This window comes from Euprymna scolopes, chromosome 11 (assembly GCF_053919585.1).
Source record: "Euprymna scolopes isolate OS-2025 chromosome 11, ASM5391958v1, whole genome shotgun sequence".
NCBI classification, from domain to species: Eukaryota; Metazoa; Mollusca; class Cephalopoda; order Sepiida; family Sepiolidae; genus Euprymna; species Euprymna scolopes.
In genome coordinates this window covers 99,306,219-99,333,494 of record NC_136492.1, presented here as the reverse complement: position 1 = coordinate 99,333,494, position 27,276 = coordinate 99,306,219, and the positions used below count along the sequence as shown (strand labels likewise).

At 29.8% G+C, this 27,276-nt stretch overlaps 1 protein-coding gene across 29 annotated transcripts in view; it reads left to right on the top strand.

Moving 5' to 3' along the window:
* The window catches only part of LOC145287978 (muscleblind-like protein 1), a 200,651-nt gene that overhangs the window by 112,845 nt on the left and 60,530 nt on the right, over positions 1–27,276 (top strand). For all 29 annotated transcript variants that reach the window (XR_013869243.1, XR_013869248.1, XR_013869247.1 and 26 more), the window contains one exon: positions 11,318–11,901. Coding sequence is in view for 19 of the 29 variants with exons in the window: in XM_080135964.1 (XP_079992090.1) it covers positions 11,713–11,901 (189 nt within the window). In the remaining 10 variants the exon portion in view is untranslated. The remainder of the gene's footprint in view (positions 1–11,317; positions 11,902–27,276) is intronic.

The window sequence follows — 27,276 nt, the reverse complement described above, 5'->3', positions numbered from 1 at the left end:
GTAGTAGCAGTGTCTGTCTGCGGCGTTGTCGGCCATGTCATTTGTGATCACATTTTCAGACCACAGACTTGACATGGCTAAATAACATCCAGTAAAACATTCAGACCTTACAAATACTCTTGACAATTCTTTTATTTTCGTAAAAAACAACAAAAAAAAAGAAAATACAAAAAAAAAAGAAGAAAATTGATTAAGCATGATACGTAATTTGCTACTACAACTACGTCATATATGACCGGTTACCGTGTTCGTTCGTTAATGTTTCTTACCTGCTTAAAAAAATGAAAAAGGAATCTCAACATAATTTTCGTTCCATCTATAGATATACTGATCCTAATACTATTGTGAGATTGTTTTCATCTTTTAATGGCGAATTCATTCGTTGTTCAACGTATGTCTGCATTGTATATCTGTGTGTCATTGTGATTTGCACCTCTTTCTCTGTATCACCTTGCCTAGCCATTATTGAAAATCAACCTGGCCAGGTTGAATCCATCCGGAAATTGTCCATGTTAATTTTGTGAGATATTACCCTTCCACTGTTCATGTATTTTTATTTTCTGATATTAATTGCTGCAGTATGTCTCCGGTTTCATTCTTTTTCTCTTCTTTTCCTCACTTTTTGTTTCCCCTTCAAAATAGATCAGCCATTGCCCACTTGTCACTTATGGCGCCTCTCGCGACCGTCTTCCTCGTGAAAATATCTCAGTAAATGATCAGGTTGGCTGTCCAGTGAATGGATTAATAACACAGATTTACCTTTCGAATTGAAGATAACCATTACACTTGAACTAGTGTGCAATTGTAAGTCTGAAAAAAAAAAAAATCTTAATCTAAATAAGGTTATGGGTTGTGTTGTGCGATTCGATTGTACGGCGGCGGCGGCGGCGACGACAGAAAAGCGAGAAGGACATTTCATTTTGCGGACAAGGGAAATCAAGATTAGAATTGTTGTCATTCTTTTTATAGGAGGGGGGAGGGGCACGTATATATTTCAAAACAAAATCTTTCCACTTGCTCTTCTCAATGTTACCCTTTTAAAATGTGTCACTTTCCGTTTTTTAATGTTGATATTCCCGGCTTAGACATGATCTCACACACAAGGAGGATCACTTGTTTAGGATTTAAAAGATTGAACTTAAAAATAACAATTATGATTTCGATTTTATAAATCGAAGACAATAATGAAATGGACGATTTATTTATGAAATTAGTTGGGAAATTTTTTCTGTCTCGATTTTAAATTATTTTAAATTGCTGTAATTAATGATGATGATGACCAATGGCCAATCACAATGTTTGACAGCTTCACATTGAACTCTACCTTTATTTTGAGAGATTTGATATGATTTCCCCCTTTTCTATTGTTGATAGATTAAATCACCGTGCTACTACTACTACTACTACTACTACTACTACTACTTTTATTATTATTATTGATCATGCGAATACGAGGGAAATGCTTTTTATTACAGAAGGACAAGAAGAGGAAGTATCCTGTCCATAGCTCCTTTTGTTAAAGCCTCTTTTTCTCTCTCGTTTTCATTATATAAAAATAAGGGTCTTCACTCCTCTTTTTTTTTAACGTATACAAACCCGTGTGAGCTTTTGGCCAAATAAAGTCTCAACAAAAAAGGAAGAAATCTAAACTAGTAGTTAGTTCTGTTGACACAAACGGAAGGGAAAACAACAACCCACCTCGTCACCATCTCTCTCGCACCTTTGTCTTCTCAGCAATATTACAACAAGTATAAAAAAGATTCTAATTATTTTTTTGTTTTTACCATTTTCTTTACGCAGTTAAAAATATACTTTTATTCTTTGGATTTCTTTCTTTATACAAATAAGACATGTTGGCCATCTTGGCCTTTATAATTTGCCTTTATATTTAAAAAATCTCAGATTTCTAATCTTCGCTTCGTATTGCATTATTTGAATATAAGCTGATCATTATTGAGTTTAAAACTAAATATTTTTTTCTTTCATAAATGCGGAATAAATTTCTTTTTATAACTCTATTTCGTTGATAACGTTATGTAAAAGTTGTCATAATTTGCATAGTGTGTGTAAAGAACGATTTCAATTGGTTTTTGTTTTTAGTAAACACTATTTTTTAACAACACAAAATATTGCAATAAAATTATATATATATATATATATATATATATATATATATATATATATATATATAAAAGTTTTTTTCTTTTAAATATTGTTTTTCATTTCAATCGTATTTTAGTTTTTCTCCACTTAAATTATTGTTTTGAATTTGTTTATCCATAATTTAGAGCTGTTATTTTGAATGAAACTTTCCCAGCTTTTCAAATCCTCTTTCATGAAATAACACAATTCTAAGAAGTATTGTCGTCAGTCTGACACTACGACTGCATGAAATTGATTGTTTCATTTTACGAATAATTTTTCAAGTAAAAACATGATTCTGTAGGATTCTTGTCACATAACAGAATATTTTCAACTTAATTATCTATTAATAATGGATATTTTGTATCTCCAGTCGAAACTGGGTATTTTTTTTTTACTATAGCCAACAAAATGAAAAAGTTGTAAAAAAAAAAAAAAGAAAGAAAGTATATAACAAATATTATCAAAGGCAAGATAAAGTTAGTCTTTTACTTATCTATATGTTTTTAGTGTTTTAACTTATTTTAAAGGGTGTGTTATGTTTGAAAAGCAACTATTGAGTGATACGTGAGAACAAGAAAAAATTGCCGACGTGAGAAAGTCACATTTTGGAGTTCCGATAATCACTCAAAAAATAAAAAATTAACAAAATCCCACCTAATAAATGTCATAGGCATTCATTACGGCCCCCTTTTTTTTCTTGGGGTGAGGATCCTCTTAGACGTTACAGACTTCTGGAAAGTACTAGAGTAGTGCTTTGTTGTCAAGGAATTACCTCGTCCTTTTGGGAGTAGTGTTGTTGCCCATTTCCACCCAGATATAACACTTTTATTGATAATAATGATGGCAATATTTAAATAAAATTAGATGTATCCACTCGGCGTTGCCCGGCAGTCTCTTTACTTTCATTTTTGTTTTGCTTTTTTTCTGATGTTTCCATCTATACCATTTGTTTTTATTTTTTAAATTTAAATTATTGATCCAAATTATTATAAAACTATAAATAATCGTTTTACTGCTATGTGTATTTTAATCTCTTTTTGTAAAACCCATTGAATGTAAACTTCCAAAACTTAAAATTCTTTAATACATGGACTAATAATTTTTACAGCAAAAAAAAAAAAAAGTTCCAATTCGACAGTTTAAATGCTTCCATTTTTTTTCACATTTCAAAGAGGGTAAATTTTCAGATTAGGTCCACCTCAACAATTTTCTTTTAAATGACGACCTTTATAGGTTTTCGGCTATGCTGAATACGAAAATCGCATTGAAATTTTGCAGAAATAAGTAGTTATCGAGATATAAAAAGTTGTATTGTGCATTGTATTCTTTGTCGGCCATTTTTTTACGCGCGTGCGCGTGCCACAAACAAATCTACTCATCTATGACTGACTGCACGCGCGTAAAAAAAGATGACCACCAAAGAATACAATGAATAATACAACTTTTTATATCTCGATAACTAATTATTTCTGCAAAATTTCAATGTAATTTTTGTATTCAGCTTCAGCATATAGTCGAAAACCTTTAAAAGTTGTCATTTAAAAGAAAATTGTGGAGGTGGACCTAATCTGAAAAAATACCGAATTTTGTAATTGAATTATTTTATAAGTTCGTGTTAGTACCTGATGATGCACTAAATTGACACATGAATTATGACTTATGTTTATGTAAAAACCGAACTGAATGAAAATATGTACATCATTTACAGCGTAAAAAAATACGTCAGATGGGAACTTTTATGAATAAAAAGGGGGTAAAAAAATGTGGGCGGTGTAAACGAAATTTGATAATAAAAAAAAAAGTGTATAGGGATATAAACATGGTTTTATGTTGTTTTTTAATATTATGAAATGCTTGGTCCGTCTTGAGGTAAAACCTCCAGATGTCTTGTTTTTGTAGCAGACAACATTCTAAACCCTAAATTTCTCTCTCTCTCTCTCGCTGCGTAAACAAGTTTTGTAAATGATGTAATGTATTTCGTTTCAGTTTCATGCAATTTCGCTAGTTGAATTTTTACATAAACGCGAGTTACGTGACCCTTGGACACTGTCAATGTAATCCTTTATACTATTGCATTTTTAATTCCAACACATAATCGATTAATCTTTTTCCATAATATAAATCTCACCTGCCTGTTTGTATGTATGTATGTATGTATGTATGTATGTATGCCTAAAACTTTCGACAGAGGCGACGGATTTTCATGAGATCGGTATCATTTTGAAGCTCGACCCTTCGGACGATAAATATCGAAAAATTGGCTTAAAACCATTAATTCCTTTAGTGAAGGGATCTTTTACCCTCAACTGGGCACATTTCTACAAGGAGGGAGTCGCTTTTTTCGCCGATATTTTCGAAAGTCATCCCCTTTTTTCGATTGAGTAGCCTTAATTTAAACCTTCGCTACTTCCTGTTTGGCGATGGGCGCAACGCCCAACGGCACAGACGTTACTTTTTTCTTTTCACGTGTTTTTCCTCCTTCACGGTACGGGTTCAAGCCTGCCTGCCTACTACCATTTTTTTTTCTCAACACACACCTCCAAACAACCGGGCAACGCCGGGCACCCAGGCTAGTAATGAATAAATAAAATATGTAATTACATAGAGGCTAGAAACACACACGAGAAGTAGTAAACAGTTTTACTAGTGTAGATATTACGAAGTGTGGACATGTGCTTCGATATGGAATAGAATCAAGTCATTTTATATTAAACGATTTTCCTTTTAGTTTAAAGAATTGTAAAAACATTATTAAGCAGGTTAGCAAGAAGTACGATATCACCCAAATTTGGTGCACCCAAAATGGCTGTTTAAAATTAAAAGTTAATATTGATTAAAAAAGAAAGTGAAACGAATTTCCCAAATTTAAAATCGGTTTCGACCAGTCATTTGCAAAATTTATAGTCTAAAATAGAACGCACAAAAGTTTGCATGAAGCCAATCTTGTTCATTTTCGTTTTAAAAAAGCAAAGCAAAAATACATTAAAAAAAAAAAAACATTGGCTGAAAAAATAGCGTCTTATTTTTTTTCTAAATTACTTATACATTTGAAAATATCTCAACTCGGTAAACACACAAGAATGACTTAAAAGTAAAAATGATGAATTTAATCTTAAGAGAAATGTTATTTTATGAAAGATATAATCTTGTTCAATGTATGATCACTTATTGCGTGTGTTCTTTTCTCTACGTGTCTTACTTACATATTGTTTATTTAATCAATTATTGAAATCAATAATGCAATAAATGTTGAAGCGAAATTTCAAACATTCTATTTAAATAATTTGTGGATTGTTATGCAAGAAAAAAGTGGGTGTATTAACAAAACAAACAAATTACCGAACGGAAGAAAATTTACGGCAAATTTGTAGTTTAGCAGCGTAAATTATTTGACAGACAAAAAACTGTAAAAACCTATTTCTATATACTACTTAAATTGTCGAAAAAAGAGACGACAAAAAAATATGTACGCAATAAATCCTTTTCAACACCCCCCCCAAAAAAAAAACTTAACAAAAACAAAAAATAGCCAATTTTATTTAATTTGATATTTTTATTCAAATTCCAGTTAAATGAACGATTTGCGTGTTTCGTTTCCCGACGTTTCATATTTCGCAATTTTGATTACCAGGTGATTTAGGCCATTATTTTTTTTTCGCCTGCTAATAGTCAAAATAGCCTGTTCTTTATTTGTTTTTTTTTTTTTTTTTTGTTTTTCAACTTTTTTTCTTAACTATACTTCACAATCGGAAAAAAATTGTAACCATTCGAAGTTTGGAAGCATTTTAACTGTTGAATAGAAAGTCATTTCTGCCCTAAAAATATATTTAAACAGTGAAATATTTTGGAAGCTATATCGAGAAAAATTAGTTATATATTTTATAACAATTTGGATCAGTTAATAATTCAATGATCAATTTAAATCAAAAAAGATAATTTGGCAAAAAAAAAAAAAAAAAAAATTAAAAAGCCAAACAAAAATAAAAGTAAACAGGCAACGCTAAGTACAGTGATTTAATTATTCTCAGAATTAACATCTTCAGATTCCAACTAGATTATTATTATTATTATTATTATTATTTTTAACAACAATAACAACAAGTGAAAACTGAATAATAATAGTGCATACACTTTAGTAGTATTTTGTTCAACAAAATAAATGTAGGATCCGTTTTGTTATATATAATATATAAATGTGAAGAATGTTTTATTTATTTTTATTTTATTTTAATCAGAAATATTGTTTTCTTTCTAGGTTAATCGCTAGTTAGTATAATAATTAATATGGTCTTAATTAGGTCTGTACTATATTTCCGTTACGGTGATAGGTCAAAGGAAAAGGATTTATTACAGTAGGGTGGGTGGTTTCACTTCTACTCTTATGCTAAAATTAAAGTGAAAATGGCTGATGGGATAAGATGTAAAAATCACTGTGAACAAAGCAAACCTATTATTTCTAAAATCATGTATAAATAATTTAAAGCAGGCGCCTTTGTTTACAAAACTCTACCAGTCTGACTTTATATTTAGTGTTCTGTTTCAGGATGAGTCCATAATACTAAGACAACATTGGATTTAAAAAAAAATATTTTTGAAGACAAAACAATACTGCTATAATGAAACTGCAGTATGATTCAAGTTTTTGACATGAAATTTTTCAAATATTGAAGCCAAGTCACCATTATTGTCTATAAAAATGATATTTACTCCAATTTTGCAAATGTGTATAATACTTCCTTAATCTCTGGTTCTATATCTCATAATAATTTAGTTTAATTGTTATGTAAAGAAGAAATCTTTAAATTTATGCAAAAATAAAAATTGATAAATCTAATTACAGAAAAAAAATCATCTTTGATTTTCATGTCTTGTTTTTATTTTAAAAGAAGAAAATCCAGTCCAAAAATTCAGTACTCAAAGTTAAGACGCCAGAAGTGTACTCGGTTTACCTAAAATATGGAATGCAAGTCTCGAAACATGAAACGAAATACGAAACCATATGGAAATAATTTATTAAAAAAAAATATTTTAGTTTAAATACTTCTTGTGCTGTCATGAAACAATAAAAAATAATAAACTTTCATTTTTTACATTTCTACAAATAGTTTTTTGTTTTAACACTTATGTTAGTACTTTGTTTTACGATATATTGTTTATGACAAAATTATGTGATAAAATGTGAAAATTTTAAATTATTTCCATATGAATATATTTTAAATATTTAGAAAATTATTTATAGAAATGTAAACTATGAGCGTTTAAATTACTTTTTTGAAATAATATATTTCCATATGAATATTTAAATATTAAAACAATTATTTATAGAAATGTAAAAAATAAAAGCTAATTTTTTTTATTGTTTCGTGGTAAAGCAAGAAGTGGTTCCATATGGTTTCGTATTTTATTTCATGCTTAGTGACTTTCGTTCCATATTTAGATAATTCCGGTGTCGTAACTGAATTTTTGGATTTAACCGAAAATCCATTTTCATCATTTATTTAAGGAAAAAAAAATTACTGATAAATTTGATTCCGTTCTCATTTTTGTCGTAACATTACCAATCAGATATTACTAACTTCTCTGAAACATGTAAAAAAACATACATTTTAGCTTAAATTTATAATGAAAAAAAAAAAAAAACCCCAAATGACTTGGATGTCAACTTTTATTGAATAAAACTTTAAGATATAAATATTTATTTTTGTATTAAGACAGGTGCACAAATGATAAATATGAACTTTTTTAGAATATACTTTTTATTCAACAAGAAATTAAATTTGCAAAATTTGCAGCAATGAATTAAACTTGAGAAATTTCTTTTGCCAGAAATTAGCTGTAGGTCTTGCAAATACAATCACATTTTAATGAAACCAAAATGTTTATAGTATATGTGATGTAGAAAATATTTCATTTTTATTTTAATTAAAAAACTTTTTGTTCACCCCAAGATGATCATTATGGATCATCTTGCCCCCCCCCCAAAAAAAAACAAGTCATAAACTAGCAAATGTATGTGATCCAAGGGAGGGTATATTATTTGTGAGTTTTATAATAACACTAGCAGAGATACCTGACGTTGCCCTATTCCACATTAAGTTCCGTTTGGACACACCTGCTATACTAAGGATATTTAGTGTGTTTTCATTATTATATGTCAACTCCATCTTGGGCAACGTCGATACCCCTACAACGATTTCAAAAATAAAAGATATGGTAATTCTACTTAAAAACTGATAAAAACACAAATGTAATCGCTCCCAAAAAAGAAGTATATGACAAAGAGATACGGAGAGAAGAAACTATTTTCTGGATATTGAGCACTTTTTCATAACTATGTACCAGCAGGTGGCTACCCGGCCTTACCTGTGCGCTGCCCCCCCCCCATTTTTTAAAAATAAATAAATAAATGAATCAAAACAAAACAACTTTCCTTTTAATCAAAATAGCAGGGAGTGCCCACATGACCGAAAAAAAAAAATGAACCGTGGTAGCCGTACTCAAATGTGAAATGAAAAAAAGGGGGAAAAAGGCAAAAACTTACGGACAAACCCTTTTGCCCACACGGCCATGAGTTCTTATGACGTCATAACATTACAAAAAAAGCATTTTAAACATAGTTTTAGTTTAATATGCATGTGACTTGCGAAAAAAGAGATGTGGAAAACGAATCCTCCTTTCAAAAGTGGTCTAGTTTTTTATAATTTTCACATATTATTCATCCGGGGCATTGCCCTATAAGATGGTACCAGTTTCGACCCGGTCTGATGCGTATGAGAAAAGTTTTTAGCACACACGCACACACACACACACACACACACACGCAGAATACCCCCTTTTTATAATAAATGAAAATTATTTTGAGATTACTGTTTTTTTTTCATTTATTTTGATGCACACATTTAAAAAAATTGTGACCATTTTCATGTAATAGTTTGTATATTAACTATAAAAAAATCTTAAAGTACATTTTCAAATTTTTCATATAAGAGAAAAATCTAAAAGAAAAATTTAATAATTAGTTTTTTGTTTTCATGTTCTCATCGTAGGAGAAACTTTATAGATTTGCACAAAAATAATTTAAAATTGTTTCCATCGCATAATTTTTTGAATTGAAAAAATAAGATGGTTGCTCTTATAATTAATTAATTTTATGTAGATTAAAAACTTTGTCAGGAGGGTGATTAAGAATAATACAAAAAATTTAGATAATTTGTTTTATAATTTGAAAAAACAAAAAATCAAGTAATTATTAATTTAAAAATATTACCGGAGTTTGATTTTGCATAACATTGTGACACATTTTCAATATTTTCTTAAAAAAGACAAAATGCAACAATTTAAAATAGATCATAATAAAAAAATTCATATCAAATTTTGTATTCAACCCTTTATTTTTGCTACCATGCATTATTTTATGTATCTTTTATTTTTTTTGTTTATGGGTTAAAAAATAAGTTCTAACTATAGCTATATACCTATGTGTCTGAATCAATAATTGTGTTCAGTTTTATATCTGCATTGGGGATACAATGGCACTACTACTTTGCTGCACCCTATTTATATTAAATACGCACTGTAATGAAAGCTAAATAACAAAATGTAGTGAAAGACATGATAAAATGTTTTTTCTGTGTTCACTTTAGTCTTTTACTTGAATGATATCTCCCTCAAGAGAGGTGAAATTAATTCCTTGAACAGAACATTTTGAACCATGTTTATGTCGATATAAAAATTGAAATCAAAATCTAGAATTTTCATTTTAATTTTGATCAAAATCATTTCACCATTTTTATTTTAGAAAATGTATGAAATTTCAGTAATCAAATATTGGGAATTTTGCTCAATTGGTATCATATGACTATTCAGTGCAAATTTGATATTTTTGAATTGCGAGGCTGTTCTCATATAAAGCCCGTAAAAAAACCCTTCAAAATACTCCATAAAGAAAATGAAATTTCGAGCATATTTATTCATTGAGGTTTAATTTCACAAAAATTGGAGCTATCTTAATTTTCACTAAGGACTTCCAATCCTTACTTCATCTTTTTTGCATAAAACTAAACATAGGTCTCCTTATGGCTAGCAGCTGTGTACCAAAATTGATAATAGTTGATTAATTAGTTTAAGAGTGAGCATTATACATAATTACAAGCATATAAACATACATAACTTTGTGTTAATGAATATTTTGAAAATAGTTTTGTTATATCTATATTATGCTGCTTTGGACATCTCATGTCAGCTTTAAAAGAACAAAAAAAACCCTCATAATATGAATATTCATCAGATAGACTCTCCAAAATGTGAATTCATTTCTGTTATTTCTGAATTCAATCAGTTTATTATAACAATCATATAGAAAAATATCTCGTCAGATCAAAAATAGGTCTTAATAGACATTTTTTCTCCATTGCTGTTTTAGAAATAAAATATAATCGTCTGATACATTTTGCTTTTAAAATTTTTCTTGCATGTAAATTATCAGCATGAAAGATGTTTCATATTTAGAAATTATATTATAGTTACCCCACATTCAACTTATTGTGTAAAGAAATTCAGTATCTTTTAACCGTTTTATTAGTTTAATCACATTCATTGTATGTTTTTTAAACTTTTGTCTTTTAATTCATACTTGAACAGTATATCAATCCTATAAAAATGTATTAAAAATATTCTCATGTCTTCAGTTTAATTTTTTTAGTTATTCAATTGATTTTGAGGACTTTGTTGCTCTATTTTAAAGATTCAAAGTTATAAATTAAAATAAACAATAAAGTGGAAAATTAATTATTAATCAAAACAGGTTTTGAAGAGAATTAACGAAAAGTGAGTTTTGCTAAATTGACTTAAGATTTCAGAAAATTATTACCTCCCTTGTTATGAGTTGAACTATCTGATTTCTTTTTTTTTAGCAAAACTCAATTTTTGCTATTGTCTTTGGAAACTATTTTCGTCAATAATTTTCGACCTTATTGTTTTTCATAATTTTTGGATGTGTTCATTACTGTGACCTGACAATTCAATATATATTGTTAGTTTTACTTAAAATTCAATATTTCTATTTTTTAATTTAGCTTTAATAATCTCAGCAAATTAAAAGTCCTTTTATTGTCATCTTTCCATAAAATTTTTGAAGAAATAATTTTAACTACTGTGTTTCTTTCTTTTTTAGGTTCAGTCCTAATTTGTTCAGAAAAAAAAATTATTGGATCCCTTAAGTTGAAGTGAGATTGGATATTTTTAAATTCAACATTTTCACAAACGTCCACCTCCACAAAAACCAGATAAAAACCCTACCTGCCAGCTGGAATCTACGTTGTGATATTACTGTGGTGATTTTAAATTTAACCACAGTGGACAATCACTATTGTTCCAGCAGAAATCATTAACCGTTTTTTTTTCCTTTTTTTTTTTGACTTTTAATCACAATCAAGTTGTTTGGTGACCAAAAGGAATAAAAATACCATTAACCTGGATTGTATTCGCTGATTTTACCTATTTTCACCACGACGACGACGCCGATCCCGGAAGTCTTTCAAAATTTTGTGAAGAAGATACTCTTTTGTTATGGCCATGGTTAATCCAATGCTAAATCTTGCTAATGTAAAAGACTCTCGTTGGTTGACGCTGGAGGTTTGCCGTGAGTTCCAGCGCAACAAGTGCACACGCTCAGAAACAGAATGTAAATTTGCTCATCCGCCCCCTCACGTAGAAGTACAAAATGGACGTGTTACTGCTTGTTTTGATTCAATAAAGGTAAGTACCATTACACAACCATTTTTTTTGTTTCATTTCTATACTAATTTTTAACATTTCACTAAGTTTTAAAAGGTTTTTATTATATTGTACTAACTCTACTCTGTGTTGCTCAGAAGTCTTTATAAATTTCACTTTTTTGTCACTTTTTTGTTTTTAAATTGCATAAATACTTTCAAGTTTTTCATTATTATTTTAACTCTTAAACTTACAAATAATGAGGAGCTAGACAGACAGGCTAATAAAATAAGGCACTGATTATGTGATGAATATAGAGAGGAGGAACTGGCTATGTACTAATTCTCTGGAGTTTGAAAATGGGAGAAATTTAATACTAATTAGATATCTGCTCTCTGTGTAGTGAACATTTGATCTTCCCTCATTTCACTACATTAATTATTTTGTAAATAGGATTTTTCACATTGCATTTTTAATTTCATTAAACAGTTGATCAATAGTAAAAAAAAAAGAATAATGCAGTCACGAGAAACACAACAAAAAATAACACAATCTTATTAATACAGAAATTGTATTGAAACTTTGTTTTTTTGTTTATAAATTAAGGTATATTAGTTAAATATTGTAAAATCTTAAGTTTTTCTACTAGGATTAATAATAGTTAACTAATTACACTTACTTACAACAAAATTTCTCTACTTTTAAATTGAATTCTTATTGAACTAGTAGAGATGAATATTAATCAATAATAAACTGCATATGTTCATAATAATTAATGCTTCTATTAACTTCTTCTCATTTTACACTTTTCTTTTGCCCATAGGGTCAAAAACCTCTTGTCATATTCTGCAATGTTACTCTTCACTTATCAACTATCTCCAAATTCCTCCCTTTACAGTCTTGTTTAATCAATGCATCCAAGTTTTTCTTAGCCAGCTAACCTTTATGTGATCTAAGAGATCCATACTTCTGCAGCAATTTTTCCATAAATGCTCTACATGGTGCTATCAACATAACCAAGCCGCCCTTAGAACTTCTATGCTAGGCAAGTGTATTGCTTTCGAAAAAAAATCCTTGGTTTAAACAGAGTTTACATTACAGATCCATCTGATCATGGATCTGTCATTGTACTGCAGTTGGACTGGGTGAGAACAGTATCTTCCTGAATCAAATTGGAAAATCAAATTTGAATTTGCACAATTTGTGTTCAATTTGTTTTTCTTATTAAGCAAGTTTGTCTCTTGTAGCTCCTTTTAATTGAGGCAGTTTTGAAAAGACAGTTTTACGAATTAGTCTAAACGTTGGAAGATGCTTGTACCCCCTTCCCCTGTATCCTCCACATTAACAAAATCACACACACACACACACACACACACACGCACACGCACACGCACACGCACACACACACACACGCACACACACACACACACACACACATGCACACACTGTGTCTAAAAGTGGAAATAAGTAAAACGAAAGATAATTTTTCATTAATATAATCGCTCTCCAAAAAATAATCTGCTTTAAATCTGAACCCATTAAAATGTAGCACATAACGAACCTAAGGAAGATGGAGCTTTATTAAAACTTGTGACACATTTTATCAATTTGTTTATATGTGCCAATTACAATTTCTGTATATTTGACAATTGCAATTCATTTATATTTGACAATTGCAATTCATTTATATGTGACAATTGCAATTCATTTATATGTGACAATTGCAATTCATTTATATGTGACAATTGCAATTTATTTATATGTGACAATTGCAATTTATATGCAACAATTACAATTTATTTACATGTGACAATTGCAATTTATATGCAACAATTACAATTTATTTACATGTGACAATTGCAATTTATATGCAACAATTACAATTTATTTACATGTGACAATTGCAATTTATATGCAACAATTACAATTTATTTACATGTGACAATTGCAATTTATATGCAACAATTACAATTTATTTACATGTGACAATTGCAATTTATATGCAACAATTACAATTTATTTACATGTGACAATTGCAATTTATATGCAACAATTACAATTTATTTACATGTGACAATTGCAATTTATATGCAACAATTACAATTTATTTACATGTGACAATTGCAATTTATATGCAACAATTACAATTTATTTACATGTGACAATTGCAATTTATATGCAACAATTACAATTTATTTACATGTGACAATTGTAATTTTTCTGTATATGCGGCAATTGCAATTTCTGTATATGCGGCAATTGCAATTTCTGTATATGTGATAATTGTAATTTCTGTATATGTGACAATTGTAATTTCTATATATGTGACAATTGTAATTTCTGTATATGTGATAATTGCAATTTCTGTATATGTGATAATTGCAATTTCTGTATATGTGACAATTGTAATTTTTGTATATGTGGCAATTGTAATTTTTGTATATGTGGCAATTGCAATTTCTGTATATGTGACAATTGTAATTTCTGTATATGTGACAATTGCAGTTTCTGTATATGTGATAATTGTAATTTCTGTATATGTGACAATTGTAATTTCTGTATATGTGACAATTGTAATTTCTGTATATGTGACAATTGCAATTTCTGTATATGTGACAATTGCAAATTCTGTATATGTGACAATTGTAATTTTTGTATATGTGACAATTGTAATTTCTGTATATGTGACAATTGTAGTTTCTGTATATGTGACAATTGCAGTTTCTGTATATGTGATAATTGCAATTTCTGTATATGTGATAATTGCTCATTAAACATGTTTTTGAGAAAGGTATGAATATGTGATTTGCCATGAGTTCCATTTTTGAATGTTCTTAATCTTTGTAAAACAATCTCAAAAGTCTAGCAAAAGTAAAGTTTACTAATTGCCACCTGCCGCAAAATTAGATATTGTTACTGTTGCACATACAGAAAAACTTTAACTTTTCATAAAATTGCAAAATAGGAAATAAATTTAAAAATTAATACTTGTAATTACAAGTTGATCTTGTTTACAAGTATAGGCAGCATAAAAAATATTTTTAAAAATAATAAATTAAAATTTACAGATTTTTTTTATTTAATGGAGAATTTTTACTTAGGTTTACATAGATATGAATAAAAGTAAAATGAAAATATTTTAGGGATGCCCAGTAAAATAATGAAATGTTATTTTTAGATAAATTATTAAATAAAAATACATTTTAGTTTAATTTATTCAGCATTATTACAGTTTTCAATTGAAATATAATGTATACAAGAATATCTTTGTATTAAAATCTGTGTTTAAAACAAAAATATTCTTCTATACATCCTCACATCGTGTATATACATACAAAAGCAACACTTCGGAAGAGAACAAAGCTAACAATCTTTTGTCTCGGTAACTTCCAGTTTGTCGACTTGCCAAAACATTTACAAAAAGGACATAAGAAATATTCAAAAACGAAAAACAAATGAACGTTTCACAACAGACCAAAATGAATTATTGAAAAGAATGAAACATGTTGTGGAAACTAAAAATGTTTGGTTTTAAAAAACAAAAGATAACCTTGATGTATTTGTATTGTGTGGCTGTGTGCTTCTAACTTATAAATGACCATATTCTCCTGCAACAACAGTTGAGCACAGATTTGTTTTTTTAACAGCAACAACAACAACAACAACAATCCATAATAAATAAAACTGGAATAAGAATAACAAAAACATCATGAAAAAAAGAAAATAATAAAGTGAAAAGAAAAAGAATGAGAAATACTTATACAAAAGAATGAAAAAAAAAATCAAACAAACAAACCCAAAATGAAACAAAAATGAAAGAAACAAAATAATGAAATGTACAAAAGAAAATTAAAAAATTGAAATAAATTAAAAAACAGAAAATAAATGAAATTAGAAGATTACCCTCTTCAGTTAGAAATAAAAAGAAACAATGAAAAAAATAATATGAAAACATACAAATGACTAAAATGAAAAATTTTTTGTCAATAACCTGTTGAACAACCAATTATGTTAAAAAACATAAATTGTTAAAACCAACAAGTATTCCTTATAAAAGATCTTGAATTTCTTCATAGTTAGAATTAATGGCATGGGTTAACACGTGAAAAGATTATAGATGATCCAAAGTTTGACAAAGATCACATTGTTCTTTGTAGAAATGAAAATAGATATTAAACTTTCTGCATGCAATAAAACCTGAAAACCTGACAAGAGTTGATATATAAGAAAAGAGTCACAAGGAACTTTGTAATTATCATTGACATGCAAAAAGGTTATATGGAAGAAAGACCATGATTATATCTATCTATACACATATAAAGTTTAGTTTTTGTCGCATTGACATTGATATTAAAAGCCTACTTTTTCTATTTAACAATTATTGAAACAAACTTCTTGATATACTCAGTCATAAATATGTAAGCAACTACATAAATGTTAACTTCTTTGCATATTCCTTTGAAAAACAAACTTTAATTATTCATTTTTATGATTTTTATTGGAAACTATTACTCTCAGTTCTATTCCTGCATATTTTCTACATTGTGCATATCCCTTTAAAAAACGAGCATTTATTGCTTATTCATTTTTATGGTTTGGTATTAGATGATTGGTTTCATTTCACTATTATGCTCAGTTTTATTTATGCATAGTTTCTACCTTCTGCATAATTCCATAGGATTTAAGATGAAAATAGTCTAGCACACGGAAGTGACCTTGTTGGTGTATATCTCTGAATATTTGGTATACAAAATTAAAATTTGATATTTATAGTATTCAGACCTATAGCACACTTTTAGATTTGTTTTTTAGCTGGTAAAATAGCTGCTAAGAGTTAAAATAAAAAAAATAAATAAATTGAACTCGACTAAACCTATTATTTTTATGCATACTCAAATATACATTTATATGTTAAAGTCGCCTAATTTTTAACGTTTTCTGATCCATTTTCCGATAGCTCAAACTAACGATTAAGGCTGGAGTACTAAATAGCACCCAAGCCATATATATATGAACGTGTCTGTGTGTATACATTTCCCTACGCAATAACTCTGTCAATTTTCAGTCTACAGACTCGAAATTTGATATACAGGGTACTGAGATTTGGAAAAATCTTTATAATCCATTTTCGGCCAGAAATTTGGCTGTTAAGGAGTCAAAGTTCAACGATTTGACCTTTGAGGACTCTACCAAACTCCTCCGCCAATTTTGGGTCTAAACACTTGAAATTTTAGATATAGGTTCCTTGGACATGGATCTAACTTAATAACTTTATGTGAGCCCCCCAAAAAATAGGGGTCAAAGTTAAAAAAATTGACTGCTTTTTTTTTTTTTTTCTCAACATACACCTCAAAAACACCCGGGCAACGCCGGGCTGAAATGCTAGTATATATATATAAAAGTGAAATTGTCTCTGTGTGTCTGTGTGTGTGCATTTTCCTACCAAACTATTCTGTCAATTTTCAGTCTACAGACTCGAAATTTGACATAAGGGGTATTGAGATCTGGAAAAATCTTTTTAATGAGTTTTCTGCCAGAAATTTCGCTGTCAAGGGGTCAAAGTTCAACGATTTAACCTTTGAAAACTCTACCAAACTCCTACGCCAATTTTAGGTCTAAACACTTGAAATTTTAGATGTAAGTTACTTGGACATGGATCAAAGTTTTTTATTTGATTTGAGCCCAAAGCAATAAATGTTAAGGGGTCAAAATTGGGGTCAAAGTTGAAAAACATTTGCTCTCTCAAATTACTTATCCAATTTTTGGTCTAAACATTTGAAATTTGACACAAAGTGTATTCAGACATAGGGTAAGCTTTTTAATCGGTTTTTGGCTGAAAATTTGGCTGCCAAGGAGTCAAAGTTAAAAAGATTTTACCGTTGCTGTCTCTAGCAAACTATTAAGCCAATTTTGGGTCTTAAAATTTGAAATTTTACATAAAGACTATTCAGACATGCAGCAAGCTTTTTAATCAATTTTTGGACGAAAATTTGGCTGCCAAGAGGTTAAAGTTGAAAGAGTTGACCTTTACAGACTCTATCAAACTCCTCTGCCAATTTTGGGTCTAAACACTTGAAATTTTAGATGTGAGTCAAACCTTTTATTATATATATATATATATATATATATATATATATATATATATATATATATGTATATGTACATAGTTATGATCAGTACATAGGGCCCGAGCAAAGCCGGGCTGAACTGCTAATATATATACATATATAAAAGCAGTCTGGTTAATGCCAGATGGGTGAGCATTTGGGAATTCTAGGCACTGTATGTGCTTTCCGCTTATCTCAACATTTGTTTCCATTTGTCCTGTACATACTTCACTTGCCACTGGTATTTAACAATGTTGACTCAGGAGAAGTATGGTTGAAGATTGCGTACCTCTTGCCACAAATATTTCATGCGCAGGCATCACTACGTGGATATCCATAGTCTGTCAAAGACTGAAGGTGCCTCTCTCTTTCTCTCTCTCTCTGTATATATATATATATATATATATATATATATATATATATATATATATATATATATAAACTTTTGAAATCATTACTATATATTGGGTACAATATAATAACCAATAGAGAATTGGCTCAGTAATAATAAATATGGAATCTGCATGAATTAAAATATCATATTTAATGTATTTTATGACTGAGCAATGCTGGGCGGCCTGCTAGTATATATATATAAAAGTGACCTGGTCTATATGTGTGAGGAATAATCTCTACCAAACTCCTTTGTCAATTTTTGATCTACAGACTTGAAACTTGATATATTGAGGATTTGGATCTGTGGAACAAATTCGATTTGATTTTTAGCTGGTAAAAATAGCTGCTAAGGCATTAAAAGTGAAAAAATTGGAACTTGGCAAGTGTAAGGCAAGTAAAGGTGTTATTCCTATGCATGCGCAAACATACATTTATATCTTTAAGAATGTTCCTTTTTAAAAGATTTTGTATGCATATAGATTTAGGTCAGATGGTAATGAATAATGCTGGAGAGCTAAATGTTTTGGTTTTGATTCTAGCTGATGGCACCCAAGTCATATTTAAAACTTTGGAAATCACTGCTTTATAATGGGTACAATATAATAATCAATAGAGTATTAGCTCTACAATAATAAAGGCAAAAGTTGCATGAATTTACATATATTTAAAAATATTTTATGGTTTGGGCACTATTATATAATGGGTCATTATAATAATCAGTAGAGAATTGGCTCTATAGTAATAATATTAAATACGAGATCTGCATAAATTAAAATATGGTATTTAAGCATGTTTTATGACTCGACAATGCCGGGTAGCCTGCTAGTATGTATGTATGTTCAAGAACTTTTTATGCTATCATTCGTGAGTTGTATCCAAATAATGTAGATCGTGTAGCACACACAGGGGAGGACATGCAGTTCACAATAGATAAATTCCGAAATGCTTGCAAAACTTTCTGTCTGACCATTAGTTTGAGAAAAATTGTTATGTATTTACCTCTAACTGAAGTGTCATATGTGGAACCAACTGTTCTGGTTGACAGGAGGAGATTGAAGGTCACTGATACCTTTAAATATCTTGGAAGTTTGCTGAGTAGAGATGGAATAATAGATGTTGTAATAACTCGCAGGATAGCCTAGTTCTGCTTTTGGTAGGTTTGAAAAATGTGTCTGATGGGATAGAGGGGTCGGTGTGTGGACAAAGATCTGTGCGTGCATGAAGCAGATGTCCTGACTTGTGTAGTGTATATATTGGAAACCTGGACTACTTAAGGCATCTTAAAGCTTTGGAAATGTTTCATCAAAAGTGCATCCACAAAAAACTGAAGATCAATTGAAAGTGCTTTATTCTTGACATTGTTGTCTTTGAACAATCCAACAAGCATAGCATAGAAATGAGGATCATCAAAATCAAATGCATTGGACTGGGCACTTAGTGGGATGAGGGATAGAAGGATACCAAAAAAAAAACTGCTTTATGATGCGCTTTTCAGAGACCGCAGCATAAACCTACTACAAAAAGGTTTAAGGATACACCGGGAAATAACCTCCAGCTGATGGAAATTGATGTGAATAACTGGGAAATTCAAACTGTGGATCGAAAGAAGTGGAGAAAATTAATAATTGAAAAGTGCAGAAAATTTGAGAGAAAAGCATGTTAAGCATGCAGTATTGAAACATCCTCCTAGAAAGTAGGACGAATTTATTGTTCCTGCCAACTTTCAACAAGAACTGAAATGTACAAAAGCTAGTTTGGTGAACCATGTAAAGTTAGACTATGGTAGACAAGAACAAAAATTTTATGTGTTGCCATCCAGACGACCCAAGTATTGTTATAATATATGTGGACTGGTCTGTAAATCTGCAAACGGTTTCACATAAAATTGAAAGGTCCATAATATAGTCCCTCTACAAGAACCAGCAAATACTGGCAAGTTACCCTGCCCCATTTGTGAACCGTTATGTACGAGTGAAGCTGTGCTGAAGAGCCATCTATGTACACATAGCTGCTCGACATCAACCTGAAGAGATGGCAGGCTTCTGTTTAGACGTGGCGATGATCATGTGTGTATATATTCGATATGACTAATATTTAGCTATGAGGTGCCTTCAATAAGTTTCCAGACTTTTTTCCATATGGGCACTTTTATTGATAGTACACACATGAAACTCTAGTTCCCTTTAAAGTAATCTCCTCTGGCTGCAATGCACTTCTTGTATGATTCCATCAACTTCTGGAAGTCCTCTTGTGTGAGCATGTCAATGACCCTTGTCAAAGCCTTTTTCATCTCAATTGTCTCATAGCGACAGCTTCTAAGGTTTTCTTTGCACTTAGGGAATAACCAAAAGTCATAGGTAACAAGATCTCGACAATAGGGAGGGTGAGAAACTGTCTTGGTGCCCATCTTGGTTAAATAGTCTGTGACAAGGATGGAGTTGTGGATTGGTGCATTGTTCCGGTGGAAATGTCACTGACCCGATTTGAAGAGTGCTGACTCTTCCAATAGAATCTTTTCCTGAACTCCATTAAAGCATCAACATAATATTCCGTATTGACTATCTGTCCAATGGGAACCCAATGCATGTAGATCAAGGGATCATCATAAGAGGGGATTTGCTCTGTCTGGCCATTTTGGGTCTGGGAGAGCCAGCATGCTTCCACTTGGTCTCTGGATCATAGCAGTAGATCCAGCTTTCTATCACAGGTCACTAAAGCATCATGAACTGCAGGATATAAATTGATCAGCTCGACCATCTCTTTGCTGTCATGACAACGTCTTTCTTTCTGATCTTCTCTGAGCACCCTTGGGGCAAATTTTGCGCAAATCTTTATCTTCAGTTCCATGCAAATAATTGTGTGTCCAATGACATCAAGCTGTGCACTTATTGTCTCTATAGATGCACGACGGTGCTTATCTATGAAATTCTTTATTTGGCCAATCAAGTCTGGTGTTCTGACTTCCTTACTTCTCTAACACTTCTCATCATCCTTCAGACACCTTGCCTTTCTAGATTCTCATACAACTCAAAAACTAATGCTTCATTCATGTAAGATGGCCCAAAAGCAGTCTGAAGCATTCCATACATTTCTGTGTCATTTTTTCCTAGTTTAAAACAGAATTTTATTGCATATCATTCTTGTAAAGTGTCCTCACACCCAAATTGCATTTTTGAAATTCACTAGCTTTAGTAGGATATATTCTAATTCCTGCTGTAGCTTGTTCATTTGAACTTGAAATCATAAAAATTGGTCAGTTATCTCATAAGATATATAGCAATAACATTCTGAGTTTTTAAGAGTCTATGATAATTTTAACTGCCTGTATAAAAATATCTGGCAACCTATTTAAGTCACCTCGTATTTAAAAATATAAAATAAAAATTAAGGTAATTTTGCTGTATTATCAAGGTCAGAAAAAAACACATAAATATTGTCTTAAGTTATTTAAAACAAATTACATAAATGCATTTTTTTAGCACAAAAAATAAAACCACATTGTGTCATACTCACCATCAAAGATTAAAATTGCTGAATTGTTTAAGAATAAGCTGAAAATCATTCTGGTGTTGAAAGAATTGTTTAATAATGAAAATGAAGTAATGTAAGTCACATAAAAAAAAACATGTTTAAGTATATTTTACTGAAATTGCAAACTTGTTTGAATTTATATTGATGGATTCGTAATTAAGTAATTGTAAAGTGGATGAAGAAGAAAATATGTAAAATTCTGTTGCATCATTGAAGTCAATAAATGTGATTGATTAAAAAAAAAAATATTGGATGCTCAATATTGGGATAGAACCAAGGAGCTTTAGTTCTTTAGTCTAACTCTCAAATTACTTAGAAGTTGAAAATGAAGCTTTATATGCAAACTTGTTAATAATTGTAGAAGCAGCAGACATGCTGATAAAGAAACATGTTTATATTAATTGGAAGTTGTATAGCAGGTGCGTTTAAATATAATGATTTGTAAAGCTACATTGCAGAATAAGTAAATACTGTTTAAATACTGTGTATATTAAGTTGAAAATTAGGTCTGCTGCCTTGAAAAGAAATAAGAATATGAATATGGCGCAGTTGATAGACGTTGAATCTCTACGGTTCCAGGTGAGAATTATCTGAAGATAGCAGTCTCAACCCTACCCAAGGCCGGTCAGAGGCTTACTTGGCCAAAAACATGGTGAGACAACAACAACGACGGAAGGCAGTAATTGCAGTGAATGCAGTCAGGAGATTCAGAGTTCCTATCCGTCGCAGTTACCACCTGACGAAGGCCAGAGGAATAGTTAGCCGAAACGTCGTGAAACAACTAAGAAAAAGATGAGGATAATAGTCCGCAATAAATAAAAATTAATAAATAATACTCACCGCAATAATGAATTCCAATTAAAAAAATTGTATTATTCACATTCTTATTTCTTTAGAAAACTATCACGTCAATCCTAAGAATAAAACTAAAACTTTATAGGTGAACTTGTGGATGATTATAGTAGTAGAAGGATTGTGTCAATATAAATCTATCTATAAAAATATATCTCATAAGATGAAGTGACTATTAATGATTAGTAAGTGATTGAAGGCTGCTTATGAAAATAAAAAGGAAATATTTTCACCTTGTATTGATGTAAAAACCAGTTGAAAAAAAAGAAAAGAATGAATTAATGTTTGTTATGCAAATTTATTTTGATTCTGAAAAAGAGACATCACACAAAAAAAATAAATAAGAAAAGCCTTTTAAATAGTATCAGACTTTTCGTTTCACTTGTTGTGTATTGGAAATGAGTTAAGTGAAACAGTACATGGAGGGAAATAAGTTAAATAAAAAAAATATTGTCAGAAATCTACATTTAAATGAAATAAGTGTTAAACTGTAAATAGATACAAGAGGAAAAAAGCATCTGTTATCTTTTATCTGCACACATGGAGCTGAAACACCATGTTATTTAAAAAGTGAAGTGATTAAAAAAGAAAAATGAATGTGACCTATCTAAATAATGTGATTGAACAATGAGCATTGTTAGTTTCTGTTTCAGAAAGAAAATACTTGGTTATTGTCATTATTAATAATTGGAAGACATATTTTTGTTATAATTTTTGTTTAATAGCTGGCTTTTGTCCGATTTGGCGTAATGATACATCTTAAGTGAGCAAATATGTGGTGTAATATGAAAGATGCTGCTAATTAGATTTCTTTTGTATTTCTTCAGTGTAATGGGTTGTTGTAAGGGTAGTTCTTAGAGAGTTAGCTCCTCCCACTCCCTCTTTGACATCACTACTCAAAACAGAAATGAATGAGCCAAATAAAAATGAAATTTAATTTTTTCTTTACGCGGAACAATTTAGAGTGAACATGACGAAACAGTTTTGGTATGTAGCTTTTGTTGATGTAGCTATTACCTGTTAATAACTTCTATTTAGTTTAGTTAAGTTAGGTCATTTATCACAATGACAGTGACATTAAAACCTTTTTTTTTATATCCGTCATATCCAGATGAAAAGAACTTCACATTTCTAATATACTTGGTATGACCATATGATATAGGTATAAATTTGCATATTCTTATACAAAATTACATTTCATTATTTGACTTCATTATTAATGTTTTCTAATTCTATAACAATAATAATAGACTTCTATTTTGACATACTTTTTACAGCAATGATAGAAAATTAACATTTTGAGTGAGAAAAATTTTCCTGACTATTTTTTTTTTCAGGTCAACTTATTTTTAGGGGTTGTAATCTCGGTAAACAAAACACCTCCTCCCCAAACAAAAACTCAAACACACACTCCACAGCAAATCAAATAATTCAGTGTGTACATTCGTCCTTAATTTAATTAAAAAAATAAAATTCCATCATAATGCATCTCTGTTCAGTCATACACAAAACAGCCATTTTATTTTGTTAAACTGTACAATAGAAACAGTCTCATTCATGCTTACAGCCAAACAAAATGTCAATGAGTACCCTTTCCACACCCAAAATTTATTGCATTTTTTTTATTGTTTTTGACAATTGAATGTATTTGAATATCGTTTTATGAAGAAGCATTACTTAAATGCCAGGAGAGAAATGTATATGCAATTTTTAAATTTTATATTTAAAGTTTGTTGGTTCCCTGACAAAAGGAGGGTGGACCTGCAAATTCACCCTTGTTCATTCGTCTGTCCGCACTTTTCTCAATAACTACGCCCTAGAATTTTTTGAAATTTTGCACAAACATTAAACATGAGTAAAAAAGTAACAGAACGAATTTTCCAAGAAAACTCCGGTTGCCCCCCCGGGTATGCCTTTTGGGTTAAAATGGTTAAAATTGACACTTTTGCGCTTATTTAAAAAAAATTGATGCCTTCGATTTTTCTAAAACTTTCTAAAAAAGTTGTAACTAACTGATTTCTATATAATTTTGTTTGTCTATACTTTGCGATAACTTTTGAGTATGCCCCAGAGGCTCTTTTAGGACTAATAAAAACACTCCATTTTTGGGTTCATTTTTCCGTATTTGTCCAAAATTTTCTGTGTATGTCTATTTAGCAGTTTTGCAAGGTGCTAAACTCAAATTTAAATATGTTAAGGCCTTGGGGACTTTTAGGGCTAAATGGGGGAGGGTCGAATGCTGAACTTAGTCATTTCTTTTTTACATAGAGCAGAACTCAAATTTACATATGTTAAGGCCTAAAACTGCACCGTTTGTTCATTTTCACCAAAATTTGATGTCCCCTGGGAACTTTTGGGGCTAAATGGAAGGAGGGCTTCGTTCAGTGTGCACTCACGGGGGACCATGCATGCTTCACTTGTTTTATACTATTTTGGTTATCATTTTACATTAATATCATGAGGTCTGCATTGAGGTTGGATAATCATAAACAGCAAATAATTCAATAGTTCAAGGTCAAGGCTCTACGGACAAATTTATCTTGACCTATGACAGCTAAATATTTTCATGTACTGGCCAAATAGAAAAGCTACTAGCCAAACCCATATGATTTTTGGAATATGACATCTTTGTTTCGTGATGAATATGTACATCATAAAGATTTTACTGCATTTTTTTTTTTTTTTTTAATAAGTGTGATTGTAAATAAGCACCAAATTATATGTTTAGACCTGAAAGTATAAACATTAAACTTTCTACAGATGTTCGTTTTAGACAGCCTTCATTAAACAAGATTATATTGCTTTATTAAACTTCTATTGTGTAAATAATTTGACTTTGCTTGTTTTATTAAAAAAAAAAAAAGCCTGAAAAGATATTTTTCACTCGGCAATAATAAGCTTTGGAAAGATTGTAAGTGAAAAAACAACAATCGTCAAAGATAAGCCTTTTATGGTATTATTTCTAGTTGAAAAAATCACTCGCATATATGACTGTTTCATTCACAACGTCAAGCCCTTATTTCTTTTTTTATTAGTCTACTTTCTTGTTCAACGCTGGGACATGAGCCTACTAGTTGCATACAAGATAAATGTAATCAACCAAAATTAAATAACTGATATTTAAATTTTTATTTTTACAGACTTATTTAAAAAATGAATAAAAACAAAATCTGGAGAGTATATTCCATATATAAAAATATCTAAAATATTTTCTCTCCTGCTACTGATTTTAACTCGCACAAAATATTTTAATGGATATAGCAGATGTCATTTCTTTAATTTACTAGATAATAAGAGAAATATGATTTTTATTTTCATCTCAAACATGAAAATAACTGATTGCTTGACCCTATTTGGTTTTGGTATTTAAAAATTTGCTTCACTTTGATTTTACATATAACATTGAAAAACCTAAAAATGCATTTACAAAATTCACTGTTAATATAAATGAGATTCTCTTTGCATCCCTTCTTGATAAAGCAGTGCAAATCGTGTTTTTTTTTATTTTACTGTTAAAATTTTAGTTTCCTGTATGTGTTAAAAAACGTAAAATTTAGAAAATTGACCAGAGAAAATGAAGATGTCTTGGAAACATCTGGGTAAAATCATAATTTGCAATAGTTTTTAGGTACGATTTTAAAATAAAATACAGTTTTGCTCAGTTTATTCAGTCACATTAGCTTTATTAAAATTTAAAATTGAATAAAAACAGTTTTCTGATGCAGAAATATATTTTTGTAATATTGCTAACATCCTCACATAGATAAAAAAAAAAGCAACACTTAATCCAGGCGAACTTGGAGGTAATAATAGTTTGTCTCAGTAACCTCCATTTCGACTCCTTGCCAAAATATTTGAAAATATAATCATAAAAAAAAAGTAAAACAAACATTTCATGCAAAAACAAAATAAATCTATTGGAGAAAACAAGTACTCCAAAAATTGTAATAAATAAAAATGTTTTTATAAATAAAAAAAAAAATTGTTTTGTTTGTTACCCTCCATCATCACTATCACAATACAAAAATAGTTGAGCATTTTTAGTGGATTTATTTGATTGTTAATAATAGACATTTTTTATTCAATGGCATTTCCTATAAAGATAACTATTTATTTTATAGTGGAATGTTTACAAAAAAATCTAAAGAAATATGTAAGAAAGTCTTATTTCAAAATATTTTTAATTCAGTAAAAGCAAATTAAGTTTAATTTTGAGATAGGTGTACTTTACACTTATTATTTCGTTAAACATTTAAAAAATCTACATTTTAAAAAACATTTAAAAATCTACATTTTAAACGTTTAAAAAATCTACATTTTAAACATTTAAAAAATCTACATTTTAAACATTTAAAAAATCTACATTTTAAACATTTAAAAAATCTACATTTTAAACATTTAAAAAATCTACATTTTAAACATTTAAAAAATCTACATTTTAAAAAACATTTAAAAATCTACATTTTAAACATTTAAAAAATCTACATTTTAAACATTTAAAAAATCTACATTTTAAACATTTAAAAAATCT